This window comes from Epinephelus fuscoguttatus, linkage group LG13, assembly GCF_011397635.1.
Source record: "Epinephelus fuscoguttatus linkage group LG13, E.fuscoguttatus.final_Chr_v1".
In the NCBI taxonomy this organism is placed as follows: domain Eukaryota; kingdom Metazoa; phylum Chordata; class Actinopteri; order Perciformes; family Serranidae; genus Epinephelus; species Epinephelus fuscoguttatus.
The window spans coordinates 5923154-5944191 of record NC_064764.1 but is presented as its reverse complement, the minus strand read 5'-3'; the positions used below and the strand labels follow the sequence as shown (position 1 = coordinate 5944191).

Below are 21038 nucleotides of genomic sequence, written 5' to 3'. Positions count from 1 at the left end.
ATGACTTAAAGGTGATTAGACCTCTTCTCAGGACTGCACATGAAGCAAGGTGATCTGATGTTATTCAAAATACAGCTCTGCCCACCTTCAACATAACATGAGCCTATACGCATACGTGAAAGCACGCGTGGGGCTGTAAGGCCTTTGATATAAATATGTCAGATGGTCATATATGATGCTGTGATCAATATTTTTTGAGAGAAGACACAGTGTTGAAGAAAGATATTAGCCTACCATAATTATTGGACAATATGAGAAAGAGAAAATATACCAAAACTACACAGAAGAATACCTGTCAATAAATGTTGTAATATGTAATCTAATGTATGATGATCAGACTTAGGCTATGTAGCCACTGCCAACCTAGACCTAACGGCACTCCCTATAAACCTGGTATTTCACCCTGGGGCCGGGCCACGCCTCACGTCTTGAGTCACACAGAGTGTTCTGTGCACCTGATGCGAGGTCTCGTCAGCCCGTGTTGGGTCATCTCATCACTTTTTGGATATGCCAGCCAAAATGTAAAAGTTGGTTATTTGATGAAGTTTTATAACTAGGTTTGGCTACAAAGACCACGCTTCGAACACATCCCATTTCCGCCCAATACTATGCACACCTGATGCACTCTCTTTCTCTTCGAAACATTTCTCACATGACAGACCGTGTAACCACAGGGTCACCTCAATCTAAAAGTAAGACAAACACTAGTTTTTACTGTATCAAATAATCAACTCACCATGGATCCAGAACCACAGAACAATCCCTCTGATCCAGACAAAATCCAACCGAAACCGATTACCCTCGAGTCAGAGTATTCCCGCAGCCGCGGGACAGAGGACATACTTCAAGGCAGAGCCGCAAGCGTCCCGCGGCTTCCATACCTCGGCCTCGCAAGCTCCTCCATCCCAAAGGAATTGCGGTTGCCATCGGCGCGGCGGCGCGAGCACATTCTCCACCTGTTCCCGACGATACATCGCCGCGCACTCATGGCGTGGTCTCTTCCACGCCACATCACAATCCAAACCGGACATCAGAGACCAGACGGTGGACAGTCTCCAACGCATAGGCCTACAGAAAGGAAAGGAATTCCTTTCAACTGAGGTCACAAGCGACGTTCCAACTCCACGCTGCTCCATTAATACCATGCTTAGGTAACTGCCCACTATCTGAGGATCCGTGCTAGGATTACCGTCCATGACGTCACAGAGTCTCCACCCCCTCGAGGGCAGCAGCCAGTAGCGTTAGCTCACACTTGCAGGGAGCCAGGTTGTTTTCAAGTTTTAAGTTAGCCTACTCATTGTCAAATGCAATTAGAGGAAGCAATTGTTTGTTTGTTTGTTGGTTGGCAAACCGTAATCTCAAATGTCAGGGTCCTTCTGCCAATGCTCATTTAATACGTGTTAAGGGAAATCTCTCAAGTAGCCATTGCTCATTTCATTAGTACAAAAGGAACCACACAAGTAAAACAAACTTACAAACGAATAGTAACCCTATGTGTTTGCCCTTTCTCAGGTCATTCCATCTTTTATATCATCTCTGCATCCGAAGGCTTCATCACATCATCACAGCCGTCTAATCGGTTCCACAACCGGAAAACATTCCATCAGCTTCACAGAAAACTATCCGTAACAATCTCGTCCACAGTTAACCCTCAGCCCATCATACTAGCCATTGTCAGCTCCCCTTTTCCTCTCTCCTCTCAGTCGCAGTTTTACCACCCATTGTATCCATAAAAAGACAACAATGATAATAATGATAATAATAATAATAATAATAATAATAAAGAAAAAAAATCCTTTTTTACCCATAACTACTTATTCTAAACCAGCTTTCCATTAAGCTAGCCACTGGTAGTTGTGAACAGCTACATACATTCTTGTGTTAACCAACACTTGCAAAAGGTTTCTGCCCTTTTGGCAAACACTTGCCACCCACTTCCGACCTTCTTAGCCCTGCATCCATTCTCGTTCAGGCTATTCATCCCCTCCATCAACCTCTCTGTAGCATCCATCGTCTGTGCTTCGAATTCGCCCCTATGCATCTATGACCCTCAACTTCATCCCGTTTTTCTAACGCAACTTCAATCTTCTGACCATCTCTCATTCTCACTCCCAAAAAGTAAATCTATGCAGCCTCCGTAGCTGGTCATTTCCGAATTCGCCCCAACACATCTTTGTCCCTCCACTTCATCCCAGTTTGTTTATCGCAACTTCATACTTTCATACTGTCTCTCATTGTCACTCCTGAGAAGTAAATCAACACATCCTCCACTGCTGGCCACCTCACCCTCGCTCCCACGTCTCCAACAGTTGTAACCATTTCCTCCTCCCTGATCCTCATTTATCCATCTCAGACAAGCATTAATGGACAACCTCCTGCCCCACGTCCATCCCCTTCTCTAATTTGTTTAACATTCCTCAACATTTCATACTTCCCCATCTTATTAAAGCTTTACAAATTGCTTGGTCATGGTACAGTCCTTGCTAGTAAACCAGTTTACCAGTTGGCTTAAGGCTGGGAGCAGGACCACGCCTCACTACTAATACTTTGTTATTCCTCCCCACACTATTTGTTTTTGTTTTCTTTTTCCTTATCAAGACCTTGTTATTGTTTTCTTGACCCACCTTCACTTTTCCTCTGACTCATCCTTTCCCTCAATCCCCTCTCTCCCTCAACATTGTTTTTATCCACTCCCCTCGACCCCATCTCAATCCAAGCATCCCTGCCTACCAAGAAAGTCTGCCAAAATTCTGTCAGGTGTTTCCATATCAGGTATGAGTAATTCATGCTTTCCCCGAATATGATTGCCCAGCAGTCCACTTCCATGTTTTTGGCATAGTTGATTTTCACACTTGACAAGTTCTGTGCTGGACCCATACTGCGTGCCATGAACTCTTGAGAATAACCTTTCAAGCAGACTTGAAAAGGGGTCAGTGCACTGTTCCCTAATGCAGTGTTAACTGTTCACACTTATCCAAAGAACCACACTGAGGTCAAGCATGCACAGATCTGGGCCGGGGTCCCCGATGCGAAAGCCCCCCTTGGTCTTTTCGTTCTGGCCCAACTTCACTGCTCGGACTCAATAACTACTTCATCTCTTTCATCACCCAAGCTTGACTAAGCATGCAAGGCGGAGCTAAAACCGTAGCACCAGTCCATAAATTCTCCCGGAACAACATCCCCTTTCGTGATGATCACACTAAGCCAGGACTCAATCCAACCTTACACAAACTTAGCCAACCTCACCCCTTGGTCCACAACCCGCAAAACGTATCCAGTCTCTATAGCAGCCATCCTTTTGGGGGCATGATTGCATTTGCTAAACAACATGCTATTCATGCAGACACTCACCCTGGCGTCAGACCTGCACCAATTCATCTATCTGAGTGTCCCATATCCTCAATCGCCAACTCTTGCTTTCCCGTAATTAATTCTCGAAATTCTGACAATTGGCACCAGCCTCCAATCTTTTTTTGACTGTTCTACTAGGGTTGTCTCTTCACATGAAGCCACCTTAGCCACTTATAGGCAGGAAATTCTTGACCACATTATAATTCCAGGGCACTGTCTTCTTTAGTAAACATCATGGGCGGCAGTAGCTCGGTCCATAGGGACTTGGGTTGGGAACTGGAGGGTCGCTGGTTCAAGTCCCCGTCCGGACCAAATACGGAGCGTGGACTGGTAGCGGGAGAGGTGCCAGTTCACCTCCTGGGCACTGCCGAGGTGTCCTTGAGCAAGGCACTGAACCCCCCAACCGCTCAGGGTGCCTCCTCACTCTGACATCTCTCCACTTTGTGTATGTATAGGTCCTGTTTGTGCATGTGTGTGTATTTCGGACCTGTGTGTTAATGACAACGGAGTGAAAAAATTGAATTTCCCCTCAGGGGGATTAATAAAGTATATAAAATTAAAATTAATTAAATCCCTCCTGTATTCCTGTCTTTGACCCAGCACATCCATCACTGCACTCGCCCGCTACCCAGAAACCCAGCCTTCATCCCTCAAACCTCAATCTTCAATCCCTTCGTCCCTCAACCTTTTGTTCCTCCCTCTTCATCCCTTGATCCTCATCCTGTCATCCCTAAACTTACATCTATCTGTCCCTTGATCCTCATCCCCTCATCCCTTCATCCCTCAACCCTTCATCCCTCATCCATTCGACCCTCATCTGTTAATCCCTCATCCCTTCATCCCACATCCATTCAACCCTTGACCCTCATCCCTTTATCCCCCCATACTCATCCTTTCATTTTCGAATCCCTCAATCCTCACCCCTCCACGCTTTCCACCTAACCTATAATCCATTTTACACAATAAAAAATGCAAAATCTATCTTATTGGTGGTCTTTGTTAGTGAGTAACATATTATTTGATTAACTTCAGACAAAGATTTTTTTTTTCTTTTTTTTGTGACCATCGAGTTATGAAGAAACACTTCACTGACATGGCTGCAACCACAACTGGTCTGATATTATTAATGCAGTGTCTGGCATCATGCTTAGCCTAAACAGGTTTACAATTCACACCATACATCCATCCATTTCCATTCAGGTGTAAGACCACATGAACAACAATATTATGTTTTGTATGTCTTCATACTTCACACGCATCAAATAAACTAATTGTATGCGTGTATTATTCTTCGAGATTTAGAAATAAAACTAGCCAAAACTTTGCCGCTGAGTCCAACTCCTTATTTTCATCAAAACAAAATAATTCAGGATGTCTTTTCTGCATTCTCACAAAAGTGAACACAGGTTGTCATTATAAAATATGAACATGCACTCAGAGTATGAGTTGAGATGCTTAACTTTTCACCTATCTGGGTGAAAAAGACAAGTTTTACAGGAGTCACTAGACCTAACACTCAGGCAGAGGCAGAGACATGAGATATTATGTGATCAGTTCATTAGATCCTCCATTAAGCCGAGATACTAAAGGTAAAACCCGTACCCGATAAAAGACATTATGACTCTCAGAAGAGTGAACAAAAGAAGGTGGATAATGAAAACAGCATGTAACATTTCAATTCCTTTTCCATTTTGAAGGTATCAGTTACATCATGTTGTGAAGTCACTTCATTGGGATTTACACTAGCTTCATTTTAATACTCTTGTAGTAAAAAAAATAATAAATAAACAATAATTGTGATTTAAAGACAGATTATGCCTACAGTTTGCTATGGCTCAGATTAAAAACCATGGACTAGGTCACTTAAAGTACCTGCAAATTCAAATTACTCTGCCCCAACAGATTATTCTTTAACTTAAATATCACTTACCCATTACCCATTTTAAATATTATCACCCTGTTGAATAAGTGTTAGTAGTAGTTATCAGTGTTTTAGATAGAGGTTACAAGGCTCTTGATACAACAATTAGTTTGTTCACAATGCTGTTATCAGCTTTTAAACTGGCTATTGGCAAAGCTTTATGTTTCAACAACGCTGTGCTTAAAGGAATACCTCACCCACAATATGACCGTTTGTAAATCTACAAGTCATTCCCTGTTACATTGAATTCATAAAGGAGATGGGGTTTTTTTCTTGCATGCTCCACAAAAAAGGCAAACATATTGATGTATTGATTGACGTAGGTCTGGATAATAAAATGATAATGATAATGAAGTTACCTCGGGCAGGGGTAGTAGCTTGATGATTGTTTTGACCATTAATAACAACATAGCACCACCCCACAATTGAATTTACCACCTAACTTTAGCCACAGCAGTTGCATGGGTAATCAATTCATTGGTAAGCTGGCATGTTAATGTAACTGACTAATCAGCTATTTCACTAAAAGGACATGACATGACATAAAGTGATTTAAAGTAACGTCAATAAAACTTTCATACATTTCCTCATTCATAAGCATGATTTCTGCCTGAGCCAAATCGGATAGACTTTCATCTGCAATAAATGATCTCACATTACTTCATGACTTCATCAAAGTCTGTCTTTTCTTAATGTATTTATTGAAAAATGGCAGAAATGACAAACTGTGAGGTTCAAACCTGTACGGAAAATACTGACCACAACTGAGATTTTTGTTATGTTTATTTATCCTGTTCACATTGTCAGACAAAAATTTTAAACCCTCTTTACAAAGAGTTTGACATGCTGCTGACCAGAATTAAGATTTATTTCTCTATATATTGTCAAACCATAATTAACTGTATGGATTCTCCAACGTTTACTCAGGAGCAAAAATCAGCCTTTAAACTTAAAAAAAAAAAAAGATAATGAGTTTACTTTTTTGGCAAATAATTATTGATATTGACTGATATGACAATTTTTAATTGTGATAACATATTTAACCATATCGCCCAGCCCTAGACTGAGGACCACGCTTAACAACTGCAAAACAAAATCAAGACATCTGTTTACAAACTCTCACACAACTCAGGCTGTTCTTATAAACTGTTTATACATTTTCCTACGAAAAGTAATGCACCGAAATTCACCACTCAATCCGTAAATTAAAATATTCGCCATTTTTGGATTCTTCAGAATCAGAGTCAGAAATAATATATTGATTCCAGAGGGGAAATTGTAATTTGTTACAGTTACAGAATACCGAATTATAAGAAATAGGAATAAGAGTATGAAATAGAAGTATCTAAATATAAAGTAAAAAAATAAAATAAAATAAATAGAAATTGAAATGTGCATTATGCTTAAATGTTTAACACTAGTACATAGGATAAACTGAATTAAAATATGTCCTCTGAGTTGAGTCTGTAAATGTGTAAATGTGTAAATATATATAAATATGTATACTGAGCTACATTACACTGTATAAACTAGTGTGTTACATTCAGAGGTATAAAAAGTATTATGCTAAAATGTTCACTGCAATATATAAGCATAAAAAGCGTTTGAACTGGGTGTTTGAGTAGGATAAGTTAAGTACATGTTATATGGTTTAACAACCCCTGTAAAAGTGCAGAAGTTTTAGACATTTCAGTGTCATTGCAATGGTGTTAGACTGATAGCACCTGTTGAAAGTTGCCTCCCTGTAGCCTGTCTATGCTGCAGTTTATCACTGCAGTTCAACAACACACAGAAAACAACATATTTAAACAGGAGTGTGGGGAGTGTGCCTCTCCTCCCAACGTTAAGATTCATGTCTTGGATTGACACTGATGGTATCGTTTTCTGTTAGTGAGAAATCAATGGACGAGAACAGTTTTTTCAGCTGTCATATACTCTCTCTCTGTCTGTCTCTCTCACACACATGCACACACAGAAGACAAGAACAGCTCTTTGCAGAGTGTGACAGACAGTCCATTTCTCCACTCTATTGCTACAGTGTTTTACACTCCCTATCCCATTTTCCCCCAGCATTCACATCATGTACTGTGACATGACGGCTTCCTGACAACCCTATGCTGGGTTTTGATATGTGATGATGCAAATGATAAAGCATCCAAGATACAACCTACAGAATAGAAGATGTTATTGGGAAATAGAGGTTTTGATAACAGCTCTGAATCACCAGACTTCTGATGCACTAATGGCTGTGTTCACATCTGACTTCAGCGCTGTCTGTGGGGAAAATCACACACAATGAGCAAGAGCACAAGGAGAACAATCTCTCCTTTTTAATCAGTGTCCCTCACTGCTCACAGCAGTGATAATGGGCTTGTCAGGAGCCTCAAAAATAGGATGTGCTATCAGGAGCTTAATGGGAGAGTGTGAGATACGGAAGGCTTAACGGAGGCTCCACAAATGAGGACACTTTCCCAAACTGAATTGTGAATATTGTGTCTCTGAGAGGATAAACAGAAAGAGGACTTACATTTACATCTCGATCTCTCCATGTATTCACAGCTGTCCGGCTGCTTTTAGCTCAGGAGCCGCCAAGCAGTAGCATGTAACCATTAACAACCTTCACGCTCTAACAGTCGAGTGTGTGTTCCACGCACACGCATTTGCATGTCAGCAGAGACCAACACACACACAGACAGTCGTTCCCTGCACTGATGCTTTAGCAGCAGTTCCCAGCACAGCTTGGGAAGTCTCTAATGTTAATTAATGGGAGGCACCAGAGCATGCAATTCCTAATTAACCCCTGAGAATGATGCTGCAAAGGCATGCAAGTGGAAAAGGAGTCTAAAAAGAATGCAGTTTACATCTTTCAAGACCCTGTCTCCCTGCTACCGATCTATATGTCACAAAGCACTCTGCAGATCACTGGCAGCTGACAGCAACATGGCTGATCTTTTCTTCCTTTTGCCACTACGCCAAGTGGCAGGGGAATAGAGATTAATTGGTGTGATCATGTGGTTAATGAGGAAAATGAAAGAAAATCAAGGTGGGTTGATGGTTTAACGCAAAAAGACCTACTGAGCTGAAAGGCGAAGTGATTAGTCATCTGGTGAAGAAAACAAATCTGCTGGCAGAAAAGCATGTATTTGGTATCACACAATGATCTGGCATTGACATGCAATTACAGTGTGCTTTACACTTATTAAGGAAAAGTGCACACTATCTTAAGTCTACACACCAGTGAACACACCCACGAGCATACGGCTTCAGTTCAAGTGTATCCACATGCCACCAAACTGCGGCTTGGGTCACAGCCCGTTTGTCGGCAGTCTGGCTGAGAGCTTCATACTGCATGCCAAATTCTTGATTTAGAATAAAAGGTACGGAAGGAAAACAATGATTCACCAAATACTGGCCCACAGTGAGAGTAATGGGATGTGTCAGTGCCAAGGTAAGTGGCTCACCCGAGGGGAACATTGGTGGCAAAGATCATCTTGACATTATATGCTGTGTCTCTAGTGCCGATACAAATGAGCGTCAGAGAGAATGGGACTCATTTCCTGTGCTGCAGCAGACCTGGACCGTTAAGTTCAAGGGCATGATTTCCACTAAGGGTGGAGGACAATCGTCCCCTTCACAGTTCCCTCAAATAACTATTTTTGCCCTCCACACTCACACACACAAAAACACAAACACACACACACACAAAAACACAAACATATGCTGTATAGTTAGATATAGTGTAAGTTTGATAAACCATCTTAAATCTTTCTATCCAGCTGCCACAGTAGCATTATATTATCAATACAAATGTTGGTCCATTTATCTACAATACCTTCAGCTATTACTGTGTGTTTAAAGCAAAAAGTTTGCCACTGGTACAGAGGTCTTGTTGGACTTTTCATTTCCTGGGTTTTGCCTTTCAAGCCACAAAAAGGCTGGGAAAATAAATCCTAAAGATTAGAGCTGCAATTCACACTTGGTTTCACTATCTATTAATCTGCCAATTAATTTTTCAATAAAAAGAACAAACATTTTGGTCTAAAATTTAAGACAGTTCTGACAGATTTAAATAACAGTTTGCTGCAGACCAACGGGAAACCTTCAGTTGCTTATTTAGTCCCACCAAGAGTCTGAAGCACCCCCATTATGTATGTAAAGAAATAGCATTTACACTTATGCCCATGGTGAAGATATTTTCTCAAAGTCCCCAACTCCACCTCAAAAAAAAAAATAAAAAATAAAAAAAAAATATATATATATATATATATATATATATATATATAAAATAAAGTAAAAATATATATATATAGAAAATGTTTGATATACCAACATTTAGAATACTGAACTAGTTTCCATGGCACAGGCTTTAATAAAGACATTTCCTGTTACAGGCTTTACCAGGATCTATGGTAGACTTTTACATTAGAAAATATCCCAAGCATGTATTCAGACATGACACAGAGTATGAGCGAGGATGTTGCACTACATAAGTGTGGGAGTGAAGCAGATGATGTGTTGAATGAAAATCTGGATTTTCCATTAGTTGAACAAGCATTAGTCGGCTTATGTCAGTAATTAGGCCAGAGCAGGAAAGCATTTATCATCGTCAAGGACGCACACTCGACCGAAGATATGACTCTCCTTCAGCAGATGTCACCTCCTATTACTGCATGTACTGTACACCTCAGAGCGTCACTATCCACTCAGCTTTGCTACAGGCATTTCAAATGTTAATAATATAGCTTGTGAAACAATCAGATATTGGAGGAATTGTAGCTCAAGTTGACATTTTAGTATATAAACACATCCTTAAGTATACTGTGGTGGTGTGAGTCAGATATTTTGACATTCATACATATGTGAGAAGATATTGTTGCTGAGGAGGAATCGGTGGATCCTCATGTGGAGCCAACAGCTTAGTTTGGAACGAGCACAGGTACTGTAAATATACAACTATACATAATTTTACAATTATTGGTAGTACAGAGCATATTTCATCATGATAGTCATTAAGTGCAGTAACGTGTGAGGGAGATACAGTAGTATGGTAGCTGCTCCATCTGTTACCTAAAAACTAAATCTCTCTCTGATGAACTGCATTTTCTCCAACACTTAATTTAAGTACTGAGCTTTTTAGCAGCACCCAGTTTCATTTTCACATAATTACACGTGTTTATTTCTCAGAGCTGCTCGGTAAAATTATACATCCAAACAGTCCAGCAGGGATTTATTAATCTGTCAGCAACAAGCCTGCTTTCAGGTCATAGAAAAGATGCATTTGATTGCAGTGAACGGAGCAAATTGACAGGCCGTGCAGCTGAGTGTGGGGTGGAGTGGAGTGGTAATTTGTACGAGGTAAACAGTATTGACAGCTACAGGCTCAATAATGGATTTACAAAGATTACTGGACTACTGACCATTTATTGATGTGAGATAATGAGTGAGATTAGTAGGTACATGCACAGTTGCATGCACATGTGCACAAAGTCTGACCTCATATCTGAAAATGTGTTTGCTTAAACCTGGTCCTCAAATGGCATTTAAATACATGAGGAAAAATACTGTATGAATCTAAAGAGTTAGGGTCTTTGTGTCTTTGCATTCATCTTTAAGCCTTATCTCATTAGGACAAGGGTAAAAGATTAATGCAGTCATTTTCCTTATTTTCTATCCTATATATATATGTATATATATATATATATATATATATATATACATATATATATATATAGTCATATGTATAATCACAGATGTTCATATCAAACATGGCTAGTTTCAAATAATTAAGGCAAACATATGTAAAAGTGATTGCTGAGAGAAGGAACATTCTAAGATGCTCTAAATACTCTGTTAAAACATTTTTTTCCACTTTGAGACAAGATATGGTCATCTGCTCCAGGCATGTTGCTGCAGGTGTTTACTTTAAGTAGCATACACTGCTACATGTAGCTACATGCTTAAGTCAAGGAAACATGTAATCTTGGTTGCTGATGTTAATTTCTTGTAGATGTCGGATCATATTCCTACTAGAACATGTCCAATTGTGTTAAGAAGCTTTTTTTGGTGATTTTTAACAGGAGAAAGTATCAGAATACACAGTCATTCCCAGGCTGCATATACAATGCTACATGTACCAACATGCTAACCACTTGGTAATTTCTTCCTAAATTCAGATCATATTTCCACTGGAACATTTCCACTTGTGTTTAGAAGCTTTTATGAATGATTTTTAATGGGAGAAAATGTCGCATTACACAGTCATTCCATAGCTGCAAGTATACTGCTACATGTAGCTACATGCTAACATCAGTGAAACATGTAATCTTGGTTGCTGATTTTGTTAATATCTTCCTAATTTTGGGTTAGATTCCTGCTGGAACGTCAGATGGTGAAGATTTTGGTTTGGAAGTCTTTATTGGTGATTTCTCATAGTTTACTAGCCATTCCCTTGGCTGCAATGACAGTGCAGAGATGCTGAGAAATGGGAGACCTAAATATGCTGACGGATCAGAGCAGACTGACCTTTTTTTGGGCTTAAAGAAACAAAATTAGTCTTCTTAAAGGGTGAATACAAGTGTTCTTACACAGACTGTATAAAAAAAATAGTGTTTTTTTTAACATGTAAATATGTTCTAGTAGAAACCCACAATACAAATAAGAACCCCGAAAATTAGCATAATAGGTCCCCTTAAAAACTGAGAGTTTGATCTTCTAGTAGATAAGAATCAACTGAACTGGAGGACAATTGACATTTGAGACACATACAATGTATTTTAAGTACTATTTTGTCTATGATAGGTTTTCTTTCCACAAAAAAATTCAATTACCCAGTTCAGAATCAAAAAAGAATAAAATATGCAAATGTTCACCTACTTCACAGAAAATGTATTCTCAGCACTGGAAATTTCAAGTTTCCACATCACACTTATGCAGCTGCAAGTTGGTCGATGACTGGCTTGCAATGGCAATGCGATGGCATGCAATCACCCCTCCTCAAACAAGTTACACCTAATGTAAGCACAGTTCATCTGCAGCAGATTAATGTGAAAACAGTATTCAAGTGTCTGCACTTACATCATTCTGTGAAGTAATGATGCGCAAAACACACGTGGTTTTTCTAAAACTCAGGAGCACTAATCACGAATTCTTTACACATTTTGCCTAATTTTTGGGTACACATTCTCAAAGAACGTAACAGGTTCTTGTGAGACGTGATGGTGGAACTGTTCTCAGCCAGAATTCATGAATGTGTGTTCTGACTGAGTGTTTTTGCAGTTTGACGTTAGCTGTGGCAAGCTAGCAATGTCCACACTGACAGTGTGTGTGGAGTTGTTTTTGTGCAACAGCTCAGCCTCTGACTGACCTCAGAACTCACTAAAAACTGCAGTTCTTTCTATTTTTTTTCCCTCAAGTTTCTTTCCTCTTTCCTCTTGTCTCTGTACAAAGTTAAGTCATGCAGCCTCAAGAGAGGATTTTGAAATATTTTCAACTAATCTTTGCTTCAGTCTGCCCAAATTGGTATCCACTAATCTTTGCATGGACTTTATATGCAATCGCACTGCCTCTGAAATTCAATTGCCTCTGAAATTCAATTCTGAATATTCCTTTAGGCTTCAACAGTAGATATGTTGGTGGAAATGCTGTATGTCATATGTTCTTATCAGATCTGTAATGGTTAATCAATTGAGTTTCAACTATTGAAACAACGCCAAATAATTTTGTAATCAATTAAACGATTTGAGTCATTTTGTAGACAAAAAAGTAAAAATTCTCAGATTCCAGCTTCTAAAGTATAATATTTTCTGGATTCTTTGCCCCTTTATGACAGTAAACTGAATATCTTTGTGCTGTAGATGATGATGTCAATTAACTGAGGAGACAACTGACAAATTAGCAGACAATGACATTTTTGTTAGTTACAGCCAACATCCAACATATCATGCTGTATGCTGTATGTAACTGGCAATTAAAGGCACAGGGTAATGATTCACTAGATATGTTGCATTTGAAATAAATATTGTTTTGGGTAAAAGAAAGAAAGAAAGAGAAAAATCAAAGTGATGGAACAATCAGCTGCTCTGAAAAGCTTAAAAGGTTTCTCCATTGACTGTCAATTGAGTGAACAGTTTCTGGCTTTGAGAGCTGTTGAGAGCCAACTGGTGTGTTATTTTCTCCAGGCTGGGCCAATGTGAACACAATATGATGCTCTTCTCTCACCAGATTGTCAGTGACAGGCTGAGGGTGCCCAGCCTGCAAGAGGAGCCGGAAACAATACTGATGGAAAGTGACGCTCACTGAATCACATGTGGCAACAGCTGAATGTGACACATGTGTCAGTGTGAAACACACACACACACACACACACACACACACACACACACACACACACAAACACACAAACACACGCACACAGATACATACTTACAATATGTGGAGAAGACTACACGTGTCATTTCTCACATGTGCTCAACCAGATGTCTTCCCATAATGCTTGTATAGATTTTCATCAATAACAGCCCACCTCAGGGTAACAATTCATTTCATGTAGGTGAACACTGCAGAAGTGAAACACAATTTGAGTTTGAACTAAGTTCCAGTCCCATAAAATATACTAGTTTATGTTTATTTCTTCCATGATTTGTTTTTTTGTTCTATACATACAAAATAAAGTAAAAGCTTACTGTTGCTCCGCAACAGCCATGCTGTTTTTTTTGTCGGCATGCCGGGTGCCATACATGTTCAGGTGTTAACTGTTGCAAGAGTGAGCAACACTGATATTCAGCTTCATATGTTGCAAACTGATGTGTTCAGTTCACTGTTCACCAACATATGTGCTTTTTCAATGACAACACTGCAGACTAGTGATATTCTGTAAATGGATGTCTTTTAGAATGATAGTAAACATGCAGATAAGTGTGCAATGATATTTAAAAAGATAAAAACACTGTAGGATAAGTAGTATTTATAATCTAATAGCAACAGTGATGTGAATGATTTAATGATGCATGGTCCAATCAGCAGATGCTAAGTCCTAACTACAGATAATTGGAGGTTATAGACTGAGTCATTATCGCCGTGTTGAAGAGGCGAGGTATTTCCAAGAAACAATGTCCTGTGAAAAACTGGCTCCATTACCACAGAGATGGAGGTGCGTACCTGATGAATCACAGTGCTCTTAGCAGCAAATGTAATGATGTGCTCCATTTGACTAATCATCAAGTTATAATGTCAGATTGTAGCAACCCATCCATCTGTGACTCTATATTGACACTCATTAAACTGAAATAAGGATTAAAGTCACCCGTATAGCTGGATATTTATAACTGCTCTGTGGTCACTTCCACACCAGCAATTTGGTTCATCTGGAGGGGACCAAGGGAAAAAAAAGAAAAAGGAAAAAGCATTTTTCATGAGTTTTGCAGCCACTATGAAGGAAGAGATCTTCAGTTGGTTGCAACCTGCATGCAGCCTCACCACCAGATGCCACTAAATCTTACACATGGGTCCTTTAAAATGATTTGGCAGTGGTGTGAAAAAACTTTTTTTTTTTTTTTTTAAATATAAAATTTAACCAGCTTTAAATATACACTCATAAAATGATCCCAAAATAATTTTCTGAGATGACAGTGTGGCTACAACACATGTAAAAGGGGTTAGATATTAATATTGGATAGGTTGCCTGCTTTTAACCAGAGGTGTTTTCTTAATTTTCAATATTGGTTTTGCACCAAAGATGATTTTATTAATCTGACATTTGTGGTAAATGTGATGATGCATGACCTCCTCAGGAATGTGGACATGTTTTTCCCAGTTTTGAGAAATGTAAAGCAGGCTGTGTGTATTTGCCATATTCGACTCAAAACACCTGTGCTTTACAGCTCGTCATTGCCCGATGTGATAGTTACTATGAGATGATCTGTTTAAATATAATCTTTTCTCAATAAGCACAAGGATCTGGTCATTTTAAAGTTTAGCATTTAAATTCATGCTACAATTACATCTATCATCATACATTTCTTGTGGGTGGTCCGCTTTTTCTCCATGACACAAACAAACTGCATCAGAGCTCAGCTGGAAGCCGGCGCTGGTTAAACAAAGACCGGCCTCAGTCCAGCTGCTTATGTTTTCAAGTCATCTTAAATGAAGTGAAGTAAACAGGCATCAGGAACGCTTTCATTTGCTGAATAATGTGCTCTTTCCTGGAAAATGACATTTTCTCATTTATAAGAGATTATACCTTAGGCCAACACAACATAATTATAACCTTTTACTGTTGGTTAATGAGCCATCACTTATGTTACTAGTTTTCTTTTTTCTTGTTTCCCTCCCTTCTTTTGGAAACTCAGATAATTTAATAATACCTAATGACTCCCAGTATTCTTTTTTTCACTGTGGTGTCTCCAGGTTTACCTGATTGGAGTCTAGCTAATTATTGTTTGCATGATTATAAATGACCACTTTAGTCATAAAGAAATTATATATCAAGAATTATAAATGATCAGTATGACACCTTTATGTTCTGTGGTACTGTGGTAATGAGTTGTTAAAATGTTTCTGTATAACTCAAGTTAGACAATAAAATACATATTACTGTATCCCACTCACATTTGACTAAATTAGAGCACATGATACATTCATTCAGATTATTGCTAATGCAGACAGAGATGAAACACTTTCAAGCCAGAACCTCCAAAGCCTCTGACTTAGGAAAAAAAATCTCATTTTTGCTCCAAATCCTAGTGATCAATCTTTTCTCTCTCCCGTCTGTCTGTTATCTTCTCCCATTTGTCTGGGGTCTATTTTGCCCCATCCATCCGCAAACCACCCTATAAAGCTGACTTTTCTGACTGCCTCATCGCACAACATCGCTGCTCTCTCTGTCTAGCCTGGGGTCAGCTCAGGGAATGAGATGGTGTTGCCAAGATAGTGGAAAAATGTCACCCGGGAATGAAATATTGATGGACAGAAAGGCCTTGCCTCTTGCCCATGCCCGCGGGCGTGAAGTGAGAGTCACGCAGTCGATGGGCAACCAAGAGGAAAGCCAAAACAAACACACTAATCCGCAGGAAAGGAGCCAGACGGAGAGAAATGCGGGAACACCACAATCCTGTCCATCCTTTCCCTCGGAGGTATCGTTATCTTCTCCCTCCCCCTCGGCGAACCATAATCAGATTCTCTTGCACTTCACTTGATGTGGTTTATTTCCAGCCAAAGCCTTCCAGGCTTAACATATGATCCCCTTCTGGCAAATAAGGAATCAATACAATGTAAATAAGGCAAGGGAAAATAAATCCCAACATCCGAATTTGCATAACTACATGCAAGGTAAAGCTAGGGTGAAACATAGCAGCCTTGTTTAAAACGGAAGTGTCTGCTTGTTGTTTTAGTGAGCCTCAATTACAAAGCAGGAGAGACAGAAGAGAGAGATGTCATCCCTGCTGCTCAACAAAAGCAGAGCTGTTGTTTGCTTTTGCAAAGTACACTCAGAACTCATCGAGATGTCATTCACATCAAGTGAGAGTCAAGGTGTGTTTTGTTTAAATACATGTACAGCAGCATGAAGTAGGGGACAAGTAATGTAGTCAGTTTACTAGACTGCCATTCAACTTACTGTATGTTTCAAATATAATAATTTAATATAATGATTTTGTTGTTCCATGACACAGGCAGGCACTAAAGCCTGATGACAGATTTATCTGTGATGGGAAAACATTGAAGCCTCATTGGAACCAACATTTTCCACCAAGATCAGTGCATATGCAGGTTTTTTATACAGGAAAACCAGCTAAAAATAGGCGATACACTCATTTCACATTGCCAGTAGACCAAAGAAAGCCCACACAGCACGACAGTACACAAGTATGCCTTTTCTTTTTGTTTTCTCTTTTTTTTTTAACTGATGTGTCACATTTGACATCACAAACACACCAGAAAACATGGTTAATAAACAGTAAAAGCAGCATGGAGGACAATTATATCTGTTACTTATTTCGTCTCTCTTTTAAATTCACTGCCAACTAATTTGAAATTATGTTCAAGAGTTGCTGGGATGGACACAGAAGGAAATTTGAGGTGGACTGTCACTGCACTGCATCAGCAAAGTGGGGAAACTGGCGTGTCAACCCCATAGACTGTGTGTAAAGATGGACGACATGACAGCTCCCCGAATGTAAAGCCAGAACATCTTCAGGATCACCCCATGATGGCTAGCTGCAGTATAGGTCATAAAGCCTGTCACCATGTTTGCCGCTGGGACATGGGCCAAACTAAAAATCAAAGTACACATAAAAAAAAATAATAATAATAATCCCAAAGATGGTTTTTGTCATTTTATGTAGTTCTTATCATGCTCGTGGTTTGGTTATAACTAGTAATTGATGTTTAAAAAACTGGGCTTGAAGTAATGACTGGCAGGTGTGTGTGCCTACCAGTGCACTTGCAATTGGTCAGACGGTTGTATGGGTGGAAACTCAATACCAGCGGTGATCACTACATAGACTTTGGCTCCAAATGACATCCATGGCTTAAGGAATTAAGAGGAAAGCTTTGAATTCCAGCAGGTACAGTGAATGTTGTGGATTACTCACCATTGATCCATTTGGCCTCCGGGTCATGGACCTTGAACTCAGGTTTGAACAGATCTTCCACAGTCAGTTTGGTGTCACTTCCAGCTTGGCTGTCAGCTGCAAAACAAGCCATGAATCGTTAAGTTGCCTATAAGTAAAATATGGGCACCACATAGATGTGAGCTTCTCTCTAGTTATCAAATATCAGTTCTATGTAGCAATCCAATTTGTTTCAGCATCCATGGAGTTTGCAGTTTGGGGCTTAGAACGCACCCTGGGGAAATGTATTATGTATGTGCAGAAGTTAAGTCTCATGTCCTGTTTCAGTTCAGTTAATTAGAATGGTTATTTTGCTGTAAACATTGAGAAAATTTGTGGAGGGTAGGAATAGAACTGTCCCCCTCTGTTGGGTTACCTAGCACACTGATTTGGTTCTATAAAGTGGAGCTAGAAACACTGCAGTCCATCAATTGGTCAGTAGAGAACCATCTTGCTCAGGTGTGAGTTGTGGCTGGTTTTGAAGCTTGTGTAACCACTGTTCATACTGTGGCACATTTTACAGACATTAGTAAATGATAACTTTAAAATGACAGAATGCTTTGCTGTCTTTAGCAGCAGCTAGACTGAAAATATAATTTGATGCACCCTGCTGTTCAAGGTCTACTACCAGCAGCTACCAGCAACTTTTAAGGTGGAATGTTGTCTTGCAAGTCACTCAATGGCTGAGTTGACAACATGAATCAATAAACACACCTTAAATGTTAGTATGACAACTCTGACCATTCCATTTCTTTTTACCATCTCTCTGGGATGACAGACTCTTTAGTGATGATTGGATCTTTAAGCGTTTAAAAACTGTTCATGAATTTCAACTGGATTAAGTGAACAATCATCAGTGATCAATTTCCTCACTTGGAGAAAAGAAAGTGTGCAGTATTGTTCCAGTATGCTCCGGCAGCACTACATCCCTGCTCATGCCTGACAAGGACTCAATATATAAACCAGCTATTTTTTTAATATTCCATAGAGTGAGATTCTCACTCCAGCCTGTTCTTTTTTGTTCTGAAAATGTTCGTGTGCCAACCCCATCATGTGGATGATAAACTAGCTGCAGATGTTCCTCTGCATCACTGGTAAAGGGGAAGGGCCTGATCACACAGAAAGTGTTTTATCAGCTGGAGGCAGCCTCTTGTAAGTGTTTTTTTAATGAAAATAAGCTTTTTGCTTGCTCTGTTTGCAGTGTGCCTGGCATTTCTGCGCTCAAGGGGCATGGTGTTTTTCTAGAGCGCTTGAAAAAACTTCAACTCAGAGCGGAAAAATGCCCCACATCATCTCTGCTTTTTTCTCCACTGTCTAATCAGATGATTTGAGAGGTGGGCCCTATGTGGTCATGACAACAAGTTCACAGTTGGTAAACAATGGAGGAGAAACTGGTGGTGCTTAGTCACTCGGCAGGACCAATGGACTCCCTGTACTTAGTACTCATTTTTGTTATGCTAGGCCTGATGATAGACAGCAGGTTGTCAAACTGCCCCTGAAACATCCTAAAATATGCCTGGAAACGGTCATCATCAGGGCAAAGCTCCTGGACCAACTCCCCATGATGCTTTTTAGGCTCATGTAACCACACAGATCTCGGTTTCCCTGTGCTCAACAAACTATTTGCTGACAGCATCTCACCCTCAACCAGAGCTGGCGCAAGTACCCTCTGCCTGGAAACGCTTGTCCTGCTAGGCATGTATCTTATATGTAAACAAACAAATGTGAGCAATCCTTATCAAACATGTTTGTTTATGTTATGTGTTTGTGTTAAACTAATAGCAGCCAATATATCAGAACACTGGCACAAACCCTAAGGCATAAAGACACCTTGTCCCATTTCACTGAGGGACTTGTGAGCCTTGTTGACATTAAATCACATTACACCATTACACAGGAAGTGTTTACCCTTGAAAATCCAGTTTTCTTTTCCCTATCAACAGTGGTTGATCCAGCCATGGGAATGTAGTCATTTTAATGAATCTGGAATTATGATCATGCTCAAAACACTTTTTAAACTGTACTGTGAACAGTCTGTTCCCCCCAATTAAATCCAACAGCGACATCCTGTTTCTTTGTCAGTACAGCTGAAACACACCACCAAAATGTCACAACCTTGTCACTTAAAGTCACAATGGCTGCCTCAGTTGTTTTTCCTCTGCTCAGTCTGCCTGCTGTCCCTGTCTCCAAGTCACTTCCCCCAAGCCCAAACATTTCTTAGGAACTCTTAAGCGTGCCATTCTCCATCCATCCACCAGGTGCCCTCAGACATTGCCACTGATCAACTGACTCCGACATCCACCCGCTCACTTCAAATTACCCCCCACCTTATTTGGACCGGCCCATCACCACCTGCCGCTGGCCAGATTGTCAATGGTGCTTCCTGCTGTTGCTTTCCAGCCTCTGGAACCTGCGACCAGGAACCTACATCTGAACCATAATCAATACCTGCCTGCACCTTTTACCTGTGGATTTTCTGCTACTTCTGTTTATACTTTCAGCCTTTGCATGTACGTAAGCTTGTGTATCTTTACTTCACCAATAAATCACTGAACTGTTCTTGTCACTTGGTTTTCTGCATTTGCAGCCTAGAAGAAATTGTTGGCATCTTACATTTCTACAAACCACAAACACCTTACATTTGTATGTTTCATACATATCATATCAACATTTCAAACATCTAGTGTAAGAGCTGACTTTGTCATTGGGAGGTGGAGGGGATGATGAATGGTGCATCACCTAGGCCAGACTGTTGCCAAGCTGCAGACCGATGAAACTTGTTTTTTTAGCAAGTCATCACTTAGTTTACAGTAACTTTCTAGGCAGCACTTGTGGGTGTATGTTAGTAACATGTTGCTGTATTTCCACCTAGGATAGTGCCACAAAACAGTTTTTTTTTAAGCCAAAACATGATCTTTTCCTAACCAGAACCAACTGGTATAGGTGCCGGAACCTAGTTTGTTGCACACCAACCAAAGCATTGTTGAAATTTAAAGAAAAGTAAATTTTCAAAATATCAATTACATCATAACGTGCAAATGTATCAGTGGTTATGCAGAAACATACAATGCCAACATTTATTTTAGTGACTGGGTTGGCATTTGGGTCATTTCCCTCGTTAACTCAGACAATGTATTAGGAGATAGGGGTCACTTGTAGTT

At 39.9% G+C, this 21038-nt stretch overlaps 1 protein-coding gene across 3 annotated transcripts in view; it reads right to left on the bottom strand.

The window, feature by feature from the left end:
- Window positions 1-21038, bottom strand: part of LOC125899749 (inactive dipeptidyl peptidase 10-like) — a 310646-nt gene that overhangs the window by 128964 nt on the left and 160644 nt on the right. For 2 of the 3 annotated variants that reach the window (XM_049594253.1, XM_049594254.1), the window contains exon 3: window positions 17860-17955. In XM_049594253.1, coding sequence (XP_049450210.1) covers window positions 17860-17955 — 96 coding nt within the window. Of the gene's footprint in view, window positions 1-736; window positions 1105-17859; window positions 17956-21038 lie in introns of those variants that run through there. The other variant, XM_049594255.1, reaches the window with a different exon arrangement.